This window comes from Natrix helvetica (assembly GCF_964273705.1).
Source record: "Natrix helvetica genome assembly, chromosome: 1".
NCBI lineage: Eukaryota > Metazoa > Chordata > Lepidosauria > Squamata > Natricidae > Natrix > Natrix helvetica.
In genome coordinates, this window is record NC_138548.1 from 299,060,156 (window position 1) to 299,079,654 (window position 19,499).

Below are 19,499 nucleotides of genomic sequence, written 5' to 3' on the forward strand. Positions count from 1 at the left end.
TGTTCCTCTGAGGCAGGGTTTTATATTAGGATGACTTTGGAAGAATTAGAGCATGCCATTAATCTATGAAACATTGCAGCATAACAATTTGGAGAATGCCTTCAGACCACCAGAGAAATAATGTTGGTGAGAAACATGACTTGAAAGCAAACGATTTCATCCCTTAACCATTAAGGCTTTAGATCTCATGCTGAACAACTTGTTTCGAACAAGCTTTATTGCATTCTGGCTGACAGGTTGAGCTGGAAGAAACCAGAGAATTTATTTTTCATGTTTTATTTGTTTTGTTTATATTACTTTCCATTTCCATCAAACAGTGTGTGATCTGGGTACAGTTATTTAAACAGTCATTATACACATACCTGTTATTATATTCATCACAATAATATTAATAATATAACAATATATCAATATAATTGCAATAATACATAATATCTTCATCGTCAAATTCTCTCCACGTTATTTTTCTCTTTTATATCTCCTCCTTTCTAACTTCTGTTTCTATTGTCTAACCATTTAAAAAAAATACATCCCATGTCAAAAAATATTCAGTTTCTTCTTTATCCTTAATAATAAGTATTAGTCTGTCCATTTCTGTGCATTCTGGTATTTTCTTAATTATATTCTCAACTGACAAAGTCTCATCATTTTTCTATTGTTGTGGAAATACAATTCTGGCTGCACTTAGAATATGTAAAACCAGATATATAGTCTTTTTATCATATTTTTCCAGTAGGATGCCCAACAAAAATATCTCTGATTTCAAATCTATATGCTGCATATAGACTTGAAACCAGAGAATTTTGAAGGAAGGAAGCTCCCAAGGCTTTGAAAGTTGATGTACTATTTTATATTGGCCATGGGGTGACCTTGCTTCCCTTAAATTGCATCTGTACCCTAGTTACAACTGGCATTCTAGGAAGATTGCCCTTGAGTAGTTTTAAGAGATTTTTTTTTTTTACTGTAAACCTCTATTTTGTTGCAAACTGCTATCTTCAGGCAATTTCTTGCAAAAGCGAAGGATGTTTATATCAGTGATAGGTGCAAAGAAATAGGAAAACAACCCACTGAATGATGTATATCTACATGCATTACAAGTGTACATACAGTTTTGGTAAGAAATATGACCGGCTGTGTGAAAATCAGTGCTGAAGAAAAAGGATATCGCAATGCAAAGCATCAGAATAAGATAGACTTGTTATTTTGCCAACCCAGTTATAAGAGCTTGTAACATGCACCTAACAAATAATCTGTGGGTGATTCATTGAATATAACAGGTCCTAGTTTGTTTTTCTATTAATATAACTTTAATGACATACTGTAGGTAGACATTGATGTGCAATTAATTTAGCCTAATTGCATATAAATGTCTACCTATGCCATTAAAGAATCAGAGATAAGTCTGAACAGCTGATGGAAATCTGTATCAGAAATACATGCAGCTGCTACACGATGTAACATTTCATTTCATTTTTAAACACAATAGTATAAAAGGTCTACAGCATGTCTTGTTGAGGTCAGCAGCAAAATACTTCCTTTAATCTGATCAAAATTAAAATTCAGATGGTCCATCATTATGGGACCAGGAGAGGGGAGAATCTAAATTTAATCAAATTATCTAAAATTCCATTTAACTGCATAAAGTGATAGAAACTAATATTAATTAAATCATCCCACTAAGTGCTCTTTATTTTGATGGACAAGATCATTTATGTCTGCCTTCCTCAACCTGTCATTCTTTCTCATGTGCTGCCAAGTGCAATTTTTAGACAATCTCTGCACATCTGGGTAGCACCAGGTTGGACAAGGTTGATTTAAGGCATTATTTTTCCAGCAGCGGTTGCTGTACTTTGCATGAATCTGAATTAAAAAGTGCATATAGAATAGGGTTCAGTGTCATCTAATAGTATATAATTCTATTACCATAATTGCATATACAGTATATATATTAGCATAAAGAAGCCGCTGAATAAAGCAATTGCTAGAGCGTCACCATTCAATGTGAGAGACCAGAATTCAAATCCTGTGTGATACCTATTTACCTGTAGAAGTCAGTATATCGGACCTGGAAGCCATGGTTTACATTTGACCCTTCAGCTTTGCCACATTTTCTATTGAGGGGAAAATGGGAGGAGGGGATTGTATAGCGTGTGGGTGATATATAGTCAAAATAACATTCTTTTCTCAGAGAGTCAAGGCCACCTTGCCCTGCAGCTGCATTGAGGTGACTGGGAGGCATCTTCAGTTTTGGATGGTGCCTGATTGGACCATGTGATGGACATGTGGGTGCAGAGGAAGGGACTTGGGCTTTCTTTTGGGTGGGGAAAACCTGGAAGCTTTCAGATTCAGCTTTTCCCAGATGTGTCAATATGACATCTCTAATAAAATGGAACTTTGAGGAAACTCAAGCCACAGAGTCTTATTTCGTTGGGTGTGTTACTTGGAACCATGACATTAACCCAAATCCCTTTAAAAACTCAACCAGCTCCCCTGAACTCTGGGGTGCTGTCTGGGATTCTGAGCCCCAAGCATTGACCTGGCGGAAAGACTCTGTGAAGGTGAGGGGGGGGGAGAAATGACAATGGTGGTAATAGAGGTAGCAGTGCCAAGGGACAGCAACCTCAGGAAGGAAGAGTGTGAGAAGGTGGAGAAAGGAACTGAAGAAAGAACTAGAGAGGATGTGGAAAGTAAAGGACAAAGTGATCCCCAGTGGTGGTAGGAACAATCAAAGATGTGACTCCTAAATTGGGAGAGTGGTTCCAAAAAATCCCAGGGGACATCTGAGCCCTCTGTCCAGAGCAGTGCAGTGCTAGGAAAAGCTCAGATTCTGTGCGGAATCCTCAAACTCCCAGCCTTCTGTAGAGGACACGAGATTGAGGAAGGCACATGCCACCCAGCATATATAAAAATATATCACACTCATACATTGTATGTTTACATCCTACATACAGTATCTATATCATACGCACATGTAGAATGTATAGAATGCACACATGCACACACATGGCAAATACACTATATTAAAGTAGACAGTTAGCTCTGTCATTAGCTATGTTAGCTCCCTGTCAACAAAATCTCTGCCTCTGAGCCTAGTCTTTATGATCATGAGTAAAATTTTTAAACTGTGATCACTTCCAGCTTGGATATTTGGGGGGGGGGGGACTCAAATGTAACTCCAGAACAGCTTTCAAAACCAATAAATCTATTCCTGGTTTCTCTGGAGCCAAACGGATTGTCTTGAAGCGCTATACTTTTTGTGAGAGCTTCTGGGAATCCATTCACCACTGGTGGTTACTCACAGTTTACTCTACTCCTGGCCAGCAAGGGGGGGGGGGGGAAACAAATTGTAGAATAGCCAAACAATGCTTGCCTGGAAGATTAGGTAGAGGAAATGAGAGGATCTGTTGTGTTGTGAAAATCCCCTATAGATTTAATGTTTCCTGTAAATCAGATACTGACCAAAACACTGTTTTAAATGCTCTCTTGCCCGAAGAACTCATCTACTCTCCTCCATCTCTTTAAATATGTTGGATAATAAAAAGTCAAGTGAATTTTTATTCACTTGTTATTCAGAGAAAGTATAGACTTTCTATGGATAAACCACGCTTTAAAAGTGTCATATTTGTTTTTATTTCCTATTGTGTAAGCATACAACTTTATAAGTGAACATGCTTCTCTCCAGTCAAGAAGGTATTGCTTTTGAACAGTGGTGGGTTGCCAAATTTTTTACTACCAGTTCGGGCGCGCTTGCCAGGTGGAGCCTCCGGCCGCCGATAATACTGGTTCGCCCGATCCGGGCTGAACCAGGAGCAACCCACCTCTGCTTCTGAAGGCAGAAGGATGATCAGAACTATGACATGAAATTCTGATATCTACCAAAGTGCTTATGAAGTAGAAGTTATAGTTATGACACATGCATAATCTGCAGGGAGTTGCAAAGCAATTATAAGAAACATTATGTGATAAATTAGAGTAAGCCATTCCTAAGCAACTTTATCATACTTAGTTACAATGTCAGAACTGAACCTTGTAGCAGTTATTCAAACTAGAGTGCACAGGTCTATGTGATCCCCAAACAGGAAAGAGAAAAATGTTAATTTTCCCTCCACCACTTTTAAAAAATGGCAGGGAATTATTCCAGTGGGTTACACTTAAGTAGTAATGTTTTCCACATTGATGGGCAGAATAGTCCTGTTCCTGTTTGCACATTCACTTTTTCCCCAATTACTCACTAAGAATCTTCCCTCTCTTCCTTGATCTCTTTCTCTCCAGGTGGCCAATCTCCTACGGCTGTTCCAGATCCCTCAGATCAGTTACGCTTCCACCAGTGCCAAACTGAGTGACAAGTCTCGCTATGATTACTTTGCCCGCACTGTCCCACCAGACTTCTACCAGGCCAAAGCTATGTCTGAGATCCTGCGGTTCTTCAACTGGACCTACGTCTCCACCGTGGCCTCTGAAGGAGACTATGGAGAAACAGGCATTGAAGCTTTTGAACAACAAGCTCGGGCCCGCAACATCTGCATTGCCACTTCTGAGAAAGTGGGGCGCTCTATGAACAAGAAGACTTTTGACGGGGTGATCAAGGCACTGATGCAAAAACCCAGTGCAAGAGTGGTCGTGCTATTCACCCGAAGTGAAGATGCTCGGGAGCTGCTAGCAGCTGCTCAAAGGATTAATGTGTCCTTCACCTGGGTGGCCAGTGATGGTTGGGGAGCTCTAGAGAGTGTAGTGGCTGGCAGTGAGTCAATTGCTGATGGTGCTATCACTATTGAACTGGCATCCTACCCAATACAGGAATTTGCTGTGTACTTCCAAAATCTCAACCTCCACAACAACAGCCGAAATCCATGGTTCCAGGAATTCTGGGAACACAAGTTCCAGTGTAGTTTCCACAGCAAGAACTGCAGTCACTTCTCCTTGAAGTCGGGGCAGTTTGAGCAGGAATCCAAGATCATGTTTGTGGTCAACGCAGTCTATGCAATGGCCCATGCCCTTCATAACATGCACCAAGCGCTCTGCCCCAATGCCACCAAGCTCTGTGATTCCATGAAGCCGGTGAATGGTAAGAGGTTCTACAAGGATTTCATGCTCAACGTAACTTTTGACGGTAAGCCAAAGTAATGGTTTGATATAGACTGTTGTGGGGATGAATAAAGGACAGGAAGAACAAACAGACAATGATCAGGGCATGGATAACAGAACTGGAGTCTCAGATTAAGATGAAGAGTACAATCTCAGAGCAGATTATTGCAAAAATATCTCAGTTTTCTATGTGAGCATAAAGTGCCTGGCGTTGTGGTTACCAGAAATATTCCTGTGTGGATTGCTCTTAACATTATTATTGGGGGGTGGGATATCCCTCATTGATTGAATGTTGCCAACAAGTGAAAAAGTCTCACTCTTGTTCTCTTGGGCATGACAGTTGCTAGTTTAGCATGCTTGTACAAATGGAACAAAACTAGTTTTCTCAGGCCAGGAGATTTGGCTGCCTAGAATTTGATTTTCCATAAGTTCTACTTATATCTTACAATGAAAGCAAGATAGTTACACACATTAAACTCCATCTAAGAGAGATTTGCAGTATTGTAAGAGCCTTGGTGGCACAGTGGTTAGAACGCAGTACTTCAGGTTACTTCTGCTGATTGCCAGCTGCCTGCAATTTGGCAGTTCAAATCTCACCAGGCAAAAGGTTGACTCAGCCTTCCATCCTTCCAAGGTGGGTAAAACAGATTGTTGAGAGAAATATGCTGACTCAGTAAACTGCTTAGAGAGGGCTGTAAAAAGCACTGTGAAGTGGTATATAACTCTAAATGCTATGGTTATTGCTGTTGTCAAGCCAAAAGGCTCCCCATCTATATCCAGCTAAATTCACACTTGCATACATTTGATTTTTCTTTCCTATGTCTTCACCTTTGAGTGTCATGGCACTGGAATAATAAAGCAATACGAGCCGCTGAGTTTTCAGGTTAGAACAAGTTATACTAATATAGCACACAGCCTGGCTGTGCAAAGCTTTCAGAAGGGATGCTTCACAAAAACCTCAATGTGATGGAAGTGTACCTTTTCAAAACATGTAAACCAAAGTTTTCCAAATGTGGCAACTTTAAGATGGGTGGACTTCAACTCCCAGAATGCTGGCTGGGGAATTCTGAAAGTTGAAGTCCACACATCTTAAAGCTGCCATATTGGAAAAGCACTCATTTCAGCAGCCATGTCCTCTAGCTCCGGTGGCTGTTTTAAAGGTTGTTTCTTCCATGTGTGAGGGGGACATACAAAACTGCTTCATTGACAATCCAACAGAAATGTTGTCTATATATAAAACTACCAAAAACTGCATATGGAGCAGCAAGACTTCCAGAGGATGTAGCTGCTTGACTGTTTCAAGTAAGGAGGCGTTGTTTGTACTAACACACTTTTAAAAATGCCACTTCCAAATGCTTTGCATAGTTCTGCAGCAATTCCAAAGATAGTCTTCCCAATCCTCATGCCCTTCAGATATTTTGGACTTCAGCTCCATGTCTAATTCAGTTTTTTAAGATTTCTGCAAAGATTATATTGCTATCAACTTTGTTGAGAATATGCAAGTAAATTATGTACATTGGGGGCGATAAGCATCTCTCTGTGATGAAGTAGTTTATATCCATACAAAAATGAAGAGGAATAGAACTTTTCTTTTTAAATAGCAAAATGACAATAGTATAACAGAACCGATTTGGGGAAAAAGTTTCCATGTGGACAGCTCAATTTTGTAATCATGTTATTTTTTTTCCTCATTTGAATCCAATTTTCCAATTCCATTTCACAGCTCCATTTCGACCACCACTAGACACCAAAAGTATGGTTCGATTTGACCAATGTGGAGATGGAATTGGTCGGTACAATATTTTCAACTACCAGAGAACCAATGGGAGATATCGCTATCAGAAGGTAGGCTACTGGGCCGAAGGACTCCTTCTGAACACCAGCCTCATTCCATGGGTGAAGACCTCCATTCCTGTCTCCCAGTGCAGTGACCCCTGCAAGAAGAATGAAATGAAGAGCATGCAACCAGGAGACATGTGCTGTTGGATATGTATCCCATGCCAGCCATATGAATTTCTGCTGGATGAATTTACTTGCAGAGATTGTGGCCTTGGTTATTGGCCCAATATGACTTTAAATGGATGCTATGAACTACCCCAAGAGTATATTCACTGGAAGGATATCTGGGCTATTGGGCCAGTCACAATTTCTTGCCTTGGTTTCATGTCCACTCTGTTTGTTTTGGCGTTTTTTGTTAGGAATAATGACACTCCCATTGTGAAAGCATCAGGCCGAGAACTATGCTACATCCTGCTGACTGGAGTGTTGATGTGCTACAGCATGACATTTATCTTCATTGCCAAGCCTTCCACTGTGGTCTGTACTCTGCGGCGCCTAGGGTTGGGCACCTCCTTTGCGGTCTGCTACTCTGCCCTCTTGACCAAGACAAACCGTATTGCACGGATTTTCAGTGGAGTCAAAGAAGGCGTCCAGCGTCCACGGTTCATAAGCCCCACCTCCCAAGTGGTCATCTGCCTGGCTCTTATTTCATGCCAGCTCGTTATTGTCATTATCTGGCTCATGGTGGAGATTCCAGGCACACGAAAAGAGACTGAGTCTGACAAAAGGTATATTGTCACCCTCAAATGCAACAACCGAGACTCCAGCATGCTAATTTCACTCACCTACAATGTCCTCTTGATCGTGTTGTGTACAGTCTATGCCTTCAAGACCAGGAAATGTCCAGAAAACTTCAACGAGGCCAAGTTCATTGGATTCACCATGTATACCACATGCATCATTTGGCTAGCCTTCCTGCCCATCTTCTATGTTACCTCCAGCGATTACCGCGTAAGTTATCTCTTGCTGAGAATAAGACAAAAAAGTATCTTTAGCATACATCAGGCAGCTTCAGAGAATCTTTCCCAAACAGGTTCCCTCCAGTCCAGATGTCCTGAGTAGGGGTACGATTCAGCTGGTTCGGACCGGTTCAAGCGAACTGGATGTTAATTTTACATCTGGTTTGCTGAACCGGTAGTTCCAAGGACTGGCTGGCCCCGCCTACCCTGCTCCGACCCTCCCAGGAGTCTCCACAGGGACCATTTTGAATGCCAGGTAAGTGCAGGGCCTGCCCGGAGGCTCTGGAAGAGCAAAACATAGGCCTCCCAGAAGTTCCGGAAGTCTGGAGGGCCTCCAGAGCCTAGTGGAGGCCATTTTTGCTCTCCCGGAGGCTCGAGGAAAGCCTGTGAAGTCTGGAGAGGGTGAAGACGCTCCCTCCTGCTGTGGTGCAGGAGGCCAAGTAGGCCACGCCCACCAGGCAGAGAACGGGTTGCTAAAAAATTTCAATCCCACCCCTGGTCCTGGGATACAATTCCCACTGATGAAGTTTGGACTAGGAGAGGGGAAAATCAAAGTTTTAGTCCACCCTTAGCTATAGGAGATCACTGGTGACTGTGAGCCAATTATTCTCTTTCAATCAAAGCTCCACCCTCATTAGATGATTGCTGTGGGGAAACCTAGGAGGAGGAAGTGCTATGTATGCCACTTGGAACTCCTGAATGAAAGGTGGGATACAATACTAAACATAATCAATCAGAAATTATGAATTGTTCCATAAGTAATCTTTTTTTATTTGACATTGTGAACTTTTATCCCTCTCCCCTGATACTAGCAAATTTTAGTTAATCTGTTCAAGGAACAACCAACAGACCTGTTCGTTCGTTCATTCATTCATTCTTTCTTTCTTTCTTTCTTTCATTCTTTCATTCTTTCATTCATTCATTCATTCATTCATTCATCCCACAGCATGCATCAACAAGAAAATAAAGACAACAAAAAGAGTAAATAGTCAAACTTAAGTTGAAGGTGCTAGCAACTTTATCTGTGAGGCTTATTTGTGAGCGAACATTCCAAGAAGATCTTGGACATGGGAAAGAGGTTTGCTGCATAATTAGCGCTACAGTAGCTAAAATGTGACAAGTATATTCTGTGTTAATTCTGTTGTTAACTAATTGCAGAAAGACAATACTGCAGCATTCCAGGTCTTGAGTGGGCAAACAACCAAGGTCTTCAGTTGCATATTCGTATTACAGGTTTGCACAGGACAAAAATATCCTAGCAGTCATGCTTTCCCTTATCAGTCTACTTCTAGGAATTTCTGGAACATAACTTGATAAAGAGTGTCACACTATACCCTCAATTTAGTTGTCACTGTAATGGTTTTAAGCTGTTCTTCACCATATCAGATTTTTAAAAAATCATGCTTTTTTTATTTCCATTTTTGAAACACTTTTTCCCTACATAAAATTCTCCAGGGTTTCTCCACACTTGATATACTTAAGTGTGATTCAGTTTCTGGAATATCCTTAGATAATAAAAGCTCAGGTGGGGATGGAAGAACCTGTAGCTCTTTATTGCTAAGATCACAAAAACTATTCAAAAAGTGCCAATGGTGCTTGTGTAATTGCATCCTGGATAGCGCAACAAGAACAAGAGCAACAATAGAGAACCACAACAATAGAGCTATTTATTCATCAGCATGTTGCACTTTGGGGAGCGCAAACCTAAGAACATGCTTCACCAAATATAGCGAGACACAAGGGGCTTTTTTTAATACACAGAATTTTGCTGCACTCAGAGTTTAGAGGTCCCAGATGAATGTACAGTGCTAGCAGTGGGACAAAATGAATTTCCCACATCCCTGGGTGCACATGTTACACCCATTGGCCAAAGAAATGATTGCTTTTCCTAAGCAAGAAATAGCAATGTATCACAGTCTTCTGATTGACAGGGCAATTGGAATGCCTCCTGGAGTGGAGGCTTGACTTAATTCCACCCCCTCCCATTTCAGGCATCCAGTCATGGCAACATCCCGGAATCATTAGATGAAAAAGCAGAATTGGTAGCCCATCATCGGGAGGAGTTTGGAAAGCAACTTAGGTTTTCTCCTGTTAGCAAGCACAGAAACATGGGCTAATGCTAGCAATTTAGTCTCTGCCTCTCTCTTGCGTAAAGGAATACATTGAGGGGTTGACAAGAAAGATGGGACAAAGCACTCAACTGATTGACTGACAAACAAGAATGGTTTTGCTGACAATCTTCTTGCTCAGTCATTGGCCTGAAGGGTGAATGCTAAATGGGCTGGTGGCCCTCTGGGAAGGAAAATATGCTTGTCCTCACGGCATCTTGGTGTCTGAGCAGAAGTGAAAGTAAACAAAACAGCTAGAATCAACTTTGGGTACATTGAAATTAGATTCAGGAGAATTGAGAGTTGGAAAAGCTGGTTACTGAGAAAAGCCCCTGGTGTTCTAGGAGGACGAAATATAATAAAAGAGGTCATTTTAAAGGCATTATTCTCATAACAAAATTATGGTAGTTCAAGTAATTTGGGAGCCATGGGCCCACACTGTTTTCATAATGATATAATTGCATAGAAAAAAGCTCACAGTTTTTGGTCAGAAATAGGAGACTCTCATCGTGTTCAAATTAGCCATAATTGAGTAATTAGAAACTGAGAAATAATTACTTTTTGAACCTTAAGGCAATTTTCAAAATAAGCATTTCTAGACCTCACCTTCAATTACCCGGTCTCTTTGAACCTGATAGTCAACTTTAGAGAAACAGCAACCCCTTTTGCCCCTCAAAAAAAGAAATGCTAGGGCTTTTTCAGGTGATCCTTTTTAGTACCTGAGAGTTCGGGAACTGAAAACAGAGCTGCCGTTAATGCAAGGATCTTATGTCTCACCTTGTGGGAGATGTTTTTGCAGGACCTAAAGATCACAATCTTCTTGTGGGACATGGAGCTGTATTGTTATTGAAAAGCTCGCTCAGTGCTTCTTCCTGTTGCATACTGGAAATCTTTTAAAGGACAAATGCGAGAGGCTTCAGAAGGAATGGCCATATAATGAGTTTTCTGGTTGCGTTACTCTTGTTTTAACTGGGCAATCGACATAGCTCTTGTTAGCTTGTTTGCCTTTGGGTATTAAGTACATTAAATGAACATGTGCTCATTCAAATTAAGCACTATCTTAAGCTTCCTTAAGAATGGGTAATTTAATTCCACATAATGCTTGAGAAGGGGTGGGTATTCTCTCTGCTTGTAGATGGTCCCCTAATACATTTGAATTCCACTGCCTAATTAGAGTTGCAGATTCTTGGATCGTGTTCTTGCCACTTCAAGTTGTTGGTTAACAATCCTCTGGGTTTGTGGGAGGGTTTACTCTGGGAGGAATTTTGCAGAAGATGAGTGTATTAGCAAATTCTAATTTACGAAAGACTAAGTATGTGTTATTTCCGCAAGGGCCTGTGAGACCCTTATTAAAAAGGCAAAGAGATCTTTCTTTATTGCCAGTCCAATTTGTGTAGCTCCAATCTAATAAAGATACCATAGTTGAAAAACTGCAGCTGGTGCTTTAAGGAGCCAAGCTATTGAAGTGACTCTTAAAGCAGTAGAATTTCTTTTTTTCAGATTCATGAGGAAACCTGGAAAACTTTTCACTGCTGGAACCAAGATTGGAAGATGCTGTTCTTGTGCTGTCTATATTATTTTTCCTTAACTTTTTTTAAAAGAGTCTACTATTTAGGAATCTCAAGCAGCGAAGCTTCCTCTAAAACAGTGTCAAACTCGATGTCATTGAGGGACGTATCAGAGTTATGTTTGATCTGGAGGGGGCTGGAGGGTGTGGTCAGGTTGGGTATGGCCAGCTTGATATCACTCGTGTCAGGGTCGTCTGTGGTAGCCCAATTGCTCTGCCAGTGAAAACAGGCTCCTGAGCTCTGTTTTCAGGCACGACAGCCTCCTCCCTTCCTCTGCCAGTGAAAATGGAGCTTGGGGGGGGGGGGGGCACACACAGCCACTGCCAAGCTCCATTTTCGCTGGCAGAGGCACTGCAGGCCAGTCCTTTGCTGTTCGTAGGGTGGCCACCCAGGCAAAATATAAGCATCCCGTGGGCTGAATCCCACTCCCGACTTTTGAGTTTGACACCTCTGCTCTACAATAATCAGAGATAGATATTTTTTCCACATGAAATGGGAGATCTTCACATTGGGCTCTCATCTGACTGAAGGAGAAATCCGATTAGCACCTTCAGAGTTCTTAATCCCGCTCTGCAAATCAGTATCAGCAGCTGAAGGTCTGGGTTGCTAGTGTAGAGTCAGGGTTATGAAGTTGCTATTATAATACTAAAAGCATTTGCAGTTATGGCAAAGCTACCCAATCCCACAAAATGCAATGTGAAAGAATTGTTGTGGCGGTAAGGATTTATTGAAGAAACATAATGATTGTCATTACGCAGCTGGAGATGTTGGTGCTCGGTTACTCCACGTAGCATACTGAAGTAGCTCAGAAGCAGAACCTGTTGGGAGATAAAATTAATACATCTGTGTATATGGATGTGAGCATACATTTTTAGGTTGGCCTTCAAATGAAGCAGCTCATCCACTTCATCCTGCCAAGAGGGCTAGCTGAGAAGATTCCCTCACAAGCCAGGAGAAGAAGGGTTTGGAAACAAGCCTTGGTAGCAAGCTCCTCAATCTGATTTAGCTTTGGCCGTTACCCCATATTAGAATGGGGGCTTCCAGAAGGCTGCTCTGAAAGAAATAAGGAGGAACTGAATGATACTGTTGAGGCCACTTTGATGTCATGATTAAAGGCACTGGACTAGGAGCAGGGTGGCCTGGGTTCTAGACTTTCTTTAAGCATGGAAGAGTAGCTGGGGGTCTTTGAACCAGCCGTTCCCTCAGCTCTAATCTGGGAATTTAAAAACATCTTGGAAGAAGATCCTGGCAAATCACTTGGAAAAATGTTGCCAAGGAAACTGCATTGATCTGTATTAATACCTTTTGATGGCTTTTAATTGCTTGGAATGTAAGTTGCCTAAAATCTGAGGGGGGGGGGGGGACACATGAAATGTAGAGGTAAGCTCCTAAACAAATATAGGGAAAAAATCCTTGAAGAGGAACCCCATTTAACATTTGTAATAGGATTGGATTCACATATCATTCTAAAAACCTGACTTAGTTTAATCATAAATTGCTAACTAAGTCACAGTTGCTGGTTGTAATGCACTACAATGAATTATAAACCAGACTCAGAGCACTGAAGCAAAAATAGGACTTCCATAAGAGGGCTGCCAAATCCTTTGTTGCCATCTAGTTGTCATTCAAATGGTTGCAGTTTAGAAACAAGAGTTTAGACCAAAAAAAAAATACATAAATCATACTGTTTAGCACAGAATATGAAGCCAGCAGCAAAAGCAAACTAGGAGCATAGATGAGGAGCAAAGTTTTGGATGCTTTCAGGGGAAATTAAACAATAGCTGGCACTGGGAGACAAATTCTTAGGTTTATGGCTTTTTGAATGAGTTTAGACTTCTATGGAACAAACAGGGAAAAATTCCTAGAATAAGTTAAAGGATGCAAAATATCAAGATGATGAATTAATCTCTGAAAGGCAAAATTACTCCAGGATAAACTTTATTTTTCATACAAGACTTTCGTTTCTTGACTATTCTACCTAGTCCAGTGGTGAAAAAATGTTTACTGCCGATTCTGTGGCTGTGGCGTGGCTTGGTGGGCTTGGCTTGGTGGGCATGGTAGGGGAAGGATACTGCAAAATCCCCACACTCCTGGGGGAAGGATACTGTAAAATCCACATTCCCTCCCCACCCCACTAACCTGCTTTCCAGCTCCGTTCTCCTGTGCAGGGCAACAGAAAAAGACCCAGCCGATCAGCTGGGACTTGGGAGGCAGCGAATAGATGTGGGTGGAGCCAGCCACAGGTGGTGTTTGCTGGTTCTCCGAACTACTCAAAATTTCTACTACTGGTTCACCAGAACCTGTGAGAACTGGCTGAATACCACCTCTGATCTAGTCTATCTAGATAAAAAGCTGTCTCCACATTTTCAGGGTACCTACAATATTTTCTCATGCGGAACTAACTCACTATTGGGTTAAAGTAGAAGATACCTACTATAGTTACAAACTTTAAATGAAGTATAGATGTTAACATAGAAGATGTATAAATATAAAAGTAATTGTGGTTGAGTTTTTTTCTCAATACATTCATTTCATATTGCTAAAACTAGCTTTCCTTTTTACCTCATAATCCGTAAGGAGATTAATTCCTTATTGACTGAAGAAGTTAAAAATAATTTATTTGTATATTCCTGAAGATAACCACGGGTGTCATGAGCCTTTCTCATAATATTTTTTATTTCATATTTCACACTCTGTGGCATTAAAATCCATTTATATGTTGTGGGAATTGACTTCTGACAAAATGGCAAATGCATTGACTGTGTGCAAAAAAGGATTGCTTAATTTCTGAAATGAGTCTCTTTCACCACATTGTATAAATCTCTGCTAGTCTTTTTTACACTTTAACCACCCACTTCTTTTCATGTAGTTTTATGCATTCACTTTGACATTTAAGCGCAACCTACCAATAGTTTATTTCTCCCAACCTTAAATTGGATTACAATTGGATTATTGAACTGGGACATCATATTGGTCGAGCTCAAAGATGTATTTGGACAGCTGTGGGCCTATCTTAATGTCTGACTAGACAAGATTTTTGCAGGAAAATAATTCAGAATAGACACAGCTATATTGGGCACATGGACAGCACTGGGTGTTCTATTTTTTCCTGAAATTTGGGGATAGGGTTGTTATATTTCATAATTTTTATACTGGTGTTAAGCTTCTTAACACACCAGTGTTTCCATGTATCTTTATCAATTGCCGTTTGAGAAGACACTGGATCCCAAAATCCATATGTAGCTTTGGGGAACGTTACACAGCAATCTAATAGCAGAAATAGTAATAGGGAGATTGTATTATGGACTATCCATCACATTCATCAATGGCCAGCTTGTGAAGGTCAATGTGGGAGGCACAGGACATTGTATTTCTTCTTCCCCTTTTCCCCTTCCACTAGGAGGAAATTAACTCTGCCTAGATCAATACTCAGGGGTATTTGGGAGATATTGGGGGAGGGGGTAAGGGTGAGCCTTGAATCATTTTCCCAGAATCCCATATTTCAGCTCTTGGTCTGATGGAAAGTCTTGCAAACTTTTCTCCTGCAAATCTGGGCATTTCCAGCATCTTGCCCACAAGGACTCATTCCCTACCAGCAAAGGTGCACCTTCACTGCCTCCAGGAACCCCTTCAGCCATTTGCTCAGGAGCTCCAGAATCCCTTTCTTAGCTGATTCCTCTATAAGGCCTCTTAGCCATGTCTGCCACAAGTTTGCTCTTCTTTAAGAAAAGAAAAAAGACATTAAAGTGTTAGAACCTCCTTTCCTTTTCTGCAAGCACCGGGCTATACTAATGTGGCTATTCATCCAGTCCCATAACTTCCTGCAAATATCTTAAGCCCCCCACCCCCGCATAACTATGACACAGTTAGTTTGCTCTGATTTCAAGTGGACCTAAAAGCATTTTGAGATACAAGAAACTTCACACCTTGTTCAGTGATCATGGTAGGGAGACAGCAAGTTGGTGGGCTATAAATGTCCTTCAGGCTGCCCAAAGATTATAGTTGTTGTTGGGATTTGGCTTTACATGAAAATTTCTTCACAAAGTGGACCAGTGGATTATTACATCTGGATAGTTAAAGTGTCCATCGTGTAAAGTGTTTTTATGTCCTTGCTCTATGCTTCAGGTTGCTGGACTGGTTTGCTTCTTTTCCCCCCCCCCTTTACAGGTTCAGACCACGACGATGTGCATCTCAGTTAGCCTAAGTGGCACAGTAGTTCTTGGCTGCCTCTTTACTCCCAAACTGCATATCATTCTGTTCCAGCCCCAGAAAAACGTAGCCAGTCATCGTGTTTCCACCAACCGATTCAGTGTGACAGCTGCAGGCTCCAGCCACTCGCAGGGTGAGTGTGTGAGAGTGTCGTTATAAGCAATGATCCCCACCTTATATTTATCTGCAGTGTGACTGACAGCAAAGATTTTCCTTACTCGGTGTACTCAGTGGATAAGTTTGTCTCCAGTAGCAACTTATTCTAACTGTCGCATGGCTGAATTGTTTTTAATCTACTGTGTCTTAAACATCTGGGAGTTCATGTAGATGTTAGCTTAGAGCAAAGGGCACCACTCTGAAAAGCAACAAATGTTTCTGGGAAATTGAAAAAATGACTGCTGCTAGTTGTTGGTTTTGTCACCCATGGCTAAATTTATGCATAATGCAAAACTATAAATCTGGTAGGATGAAGACAAGTTGCAGTACTTCTCCTTCTCCTCAGAAGAAGGGTTTTCTTTTCTTGCTTTCAGTTTTGACCAACCCAGCTGGTCTTAATCTCTGATGAATTGAGGCTTAAGTGTGCTGGGTGGAAACCTGGAAATAGTTCAAAAAGCTGGCCTGTTTTCACTAACTGTAGTTAAATTAATCATGGTTTTAGATTTGGGCATAATTTGGAAGTTTCCAGTCTCCCTCTATTAACTGTGATGGAGACAAAATGATCATTTGTGCATCTGAAGTTTATGCCAGTTTCAATAGTCAATATAACAACAGTATCAGCCAATGTATCAGCCAATCAGCCTCTTCCCACACCGACACCAAACAGCACCAGTTCAATTGGAGCAACATAAAAACACTACCACCAGCCATGCTCGTGAGTTCATCAAAGCCTGGCACTTCCATCAACAAACACCCCAGCCTACAAACTCCTCAGAATCCAAATCAACTGCACAGCCAACCAGAGACAGCACCGACCCCCAATCAACCCACCCAACTCCCCCTCCACCAGCAGCTCACTTCGCAATGACCCTGATCTAATGTAACCTCCCTATCACAAGACTCTCACTGATGACTCACACCTGACCTATCACAAGACCCTTCCTTGACACACACACACACACACACACACACACATGAAGCCCTTATAAACAGAAGAACATTGACACTGAAATCCCCTGAATTCTGCTGAAGATGCTACCTAGCCTGGTAACAAAATGTTCGGAAAGCAACCCACAAGCTTGGAGAAAGAACCCATGTTGCTAAGGAAGTTTGTGAAATGTCTTATCTGATAAAGTGATTCCATTTTCCCACAAACTAGTTTACTGAGAACTCTCTTTGTATTTGAATATCATATAACGATTAATACACTATATGATTCAAATAAAGCATAACCACCATAGAAAAAGTCTGAAAAGAACCAGGCATATGGAGGGTATACGAAGGAAGGTACATGAAGGATGAAGAAGGAGGATCTATGGCATTGTTTTTTCTTAATCAAAACCAAACAAGTAAGCTAAAAACCATCAACTAATGGTGTTAATTTTGTGTCATCATCTTGTCCTCTTTTGAGTCCAGAGAAGAGTATTCTTGGCTCTTATCTGAATGTGAAATCATGTCATAAGATTTCACAGAACAATTGCTCTGTGAAAATAACCAGCAAAAGAAGAAATGACACGAAGATGAAAACTGGTTATTTTGTCACAGAATTTGTCTTGTCTGCTCCTGGAATAAAATGCAGAACCATCTTTGGAAGCCATTTGAATTCAGCGATGCAGGGCATTTATTTAGTTATTGTGTTATCTACAGTAACTTGTTTTCCCAGTAAATATGTCATGGCAAAACAGTTTAATTCTCATTCTATCTTTTCAGAGATAGAATGAGAATCTAAGAAGAGAGTAACAGTAGCCTGCATTGTGAGAAACTAAATCTCTTTGTTAGCACACTTTCTTAACAATGCTTGGCCAACATATTGTTCTTCTTGTTACATTGTCTATTCACCCCATTTGTATCACAGTCTTTAGACTAGGTATTTGGGTTCTAACCAAAAGCCTAGGACCTTGGAGACATTTCTGTGGTATGAAGGAAGTTCAAAGCAAGGTAGGTGTCAGGTTTCAGGTGTAGGTTGTCAACTCATAAAGTTGCCAGTAGGTTTCCCCCCCCCCCAAAGATATTAGTGTCAAGTCCAGTAAATTTCCAAATATTTGTAGAATCTCTTTGTTAAGGCTTCAAGACATCTGATTCCTATTGGTATTAAACCTGACCTTTTCTTCCAAACCTTTTAAACTGCAATTTGCAAATCTCATATTTTGTTATTTTTTTCTATGTGTTTTTTGTCGATTGAACTATTGGCCGATATTGCGACATCCATGAATCACTTTTTCTCTCTCTCTTCAATAATAATGTATAATCTGTTTCCAATGTCTAGAGTTTGCATTTTAAATTCCTACCATTATTAGTGAATATAGTGTTTGAAGTTTTCAAGATGCTCTCCTGTGTTCTCCAACAGCATCTCACTATTTTGGCACTGCTACTCTCACTCTTTTCCTTTGCCCTTCTTCATCTGGATGAGAAAGCACCATCATCCAATCAGAATGTTGGACAGAAGAATTGGTGCGTTAGATTAGACCCTGCAGGCACATCAGATAATTATCAGGCTTCTAAAGAGTTTCTCAAGGGCAAAGATAACAGAACATGCCAGTTGTCATTTTAGAAATCAAACTAGATGTACAGGTCAATATGTAAGAAAATGTACTGGGTAAAATTTCTAGCTCTTTTGAAAATAGTGATTAATGAAAAGACTGTTTTCATCCCCCTGCCCATTTTAAAGTTTGCTTCAACCAATTTCTACTCCTTTTCCATGACTATTTCACATTTTATGTGCTTTGTTTGACAGATTTCTCCAAAGATACACTCTTTTGTCTGTTCATTTTCTATTATGCATGCTTTGGCCATTTTCCTGGATGTAATGCTTTTCATTTGAACAGTTTGCCTACCGTGAATTCCTTGATCAGTGGGGTAGGGGACTGATAATTGGTTGGTTGGTGAATGTTTGACACATTGTTAAGCATGAGATTCTTAATTACCATCCTTTGAAATCTTTTCCCAATTTGTGTCTCCCAGGGTCAACTTCTCAATATGTCCCAACAGTCTGCAATGGCCGCGAAGTGGTGGATTCTACAACCTCATCCTTGTGAACACTTGTGCTCGGTGACCATGAGTATTTGTAGCCGTTGTGCTCATCTCCTACAAACAAATGCCTTTCTTTTTTGTTTCTCACTGGGCCTTTTCTTTCCTTAAAAGATAACAGCAGCAACTAGTTTCCAAGTTCATCTGTTGGACAAACTTTTTCAAGGCAAAGGAATAGGGGCACAAGAAATGAGATCAAAGCTTTATCCTCAAAGACAAAGACCATGCAGAGAGGCAGGAATATTTCAGCACAGTTTGAGACAGGGTTTTTTTTTTTTTAAAGTAATCCAGTGGCTCCATATTGTAGGACATATAAAGGACTGGTTAAAATGTACAATTTGGGCCACAATATAGTGATCTAAACTAACATTTTCTGTTTGTATTAATTTTCATATTTCTTTCTGTTAGACTTCAAATTATTAAGAAACCAAGGAAAATTTGGTACAGTGCAAGAGGTGAAAGAGAATCTTATATTTAGAAACCTGGAGATTCAGGCGTCTTAATTGCATTGAACCAAATTGTTATATTCTTCTGTTTGTTTTACAAAC

General features: G+C 40.6%; 1 protein-coding gene across 1 annotated transcript in view; it reads left to right on the forward strand.

Moving 5' to 3' along the window:
* The window catches only part of GRM2 (glutamate metabotropic receptor 2), a gene marked incomplete at its 5' end in the record, with an annotated part of 47,924 nt that extends 28,904 nt beyond the window's left edge, over nt 1–19,020 (forward strand). Inside the window, 4 exons of the mRNA XM_081938254.1 lie at nt 4,273–5,110; nt 6,809–7,875; nt 15,727–15,901; nt 18,886–19,020. Of these exons, the coding sequence (XP_081794380.1) occupies nt 4,273–5,110; nt 6,809–7,875; nt 15,727–15,901; nt 18,886–18,959 (2,154 nt within the window). The 3' untranslated portion in view covers nt 18,960–19,020. The remainder of the gene's footprint in view (nt 1–4,272; nt 5,111–6,808; nt 7,876–15,726; nt 15,902–18,885) is intronic.
* Between the last annotated feature and the right edge of the window lie 479 nt (nt 19,021–19,499).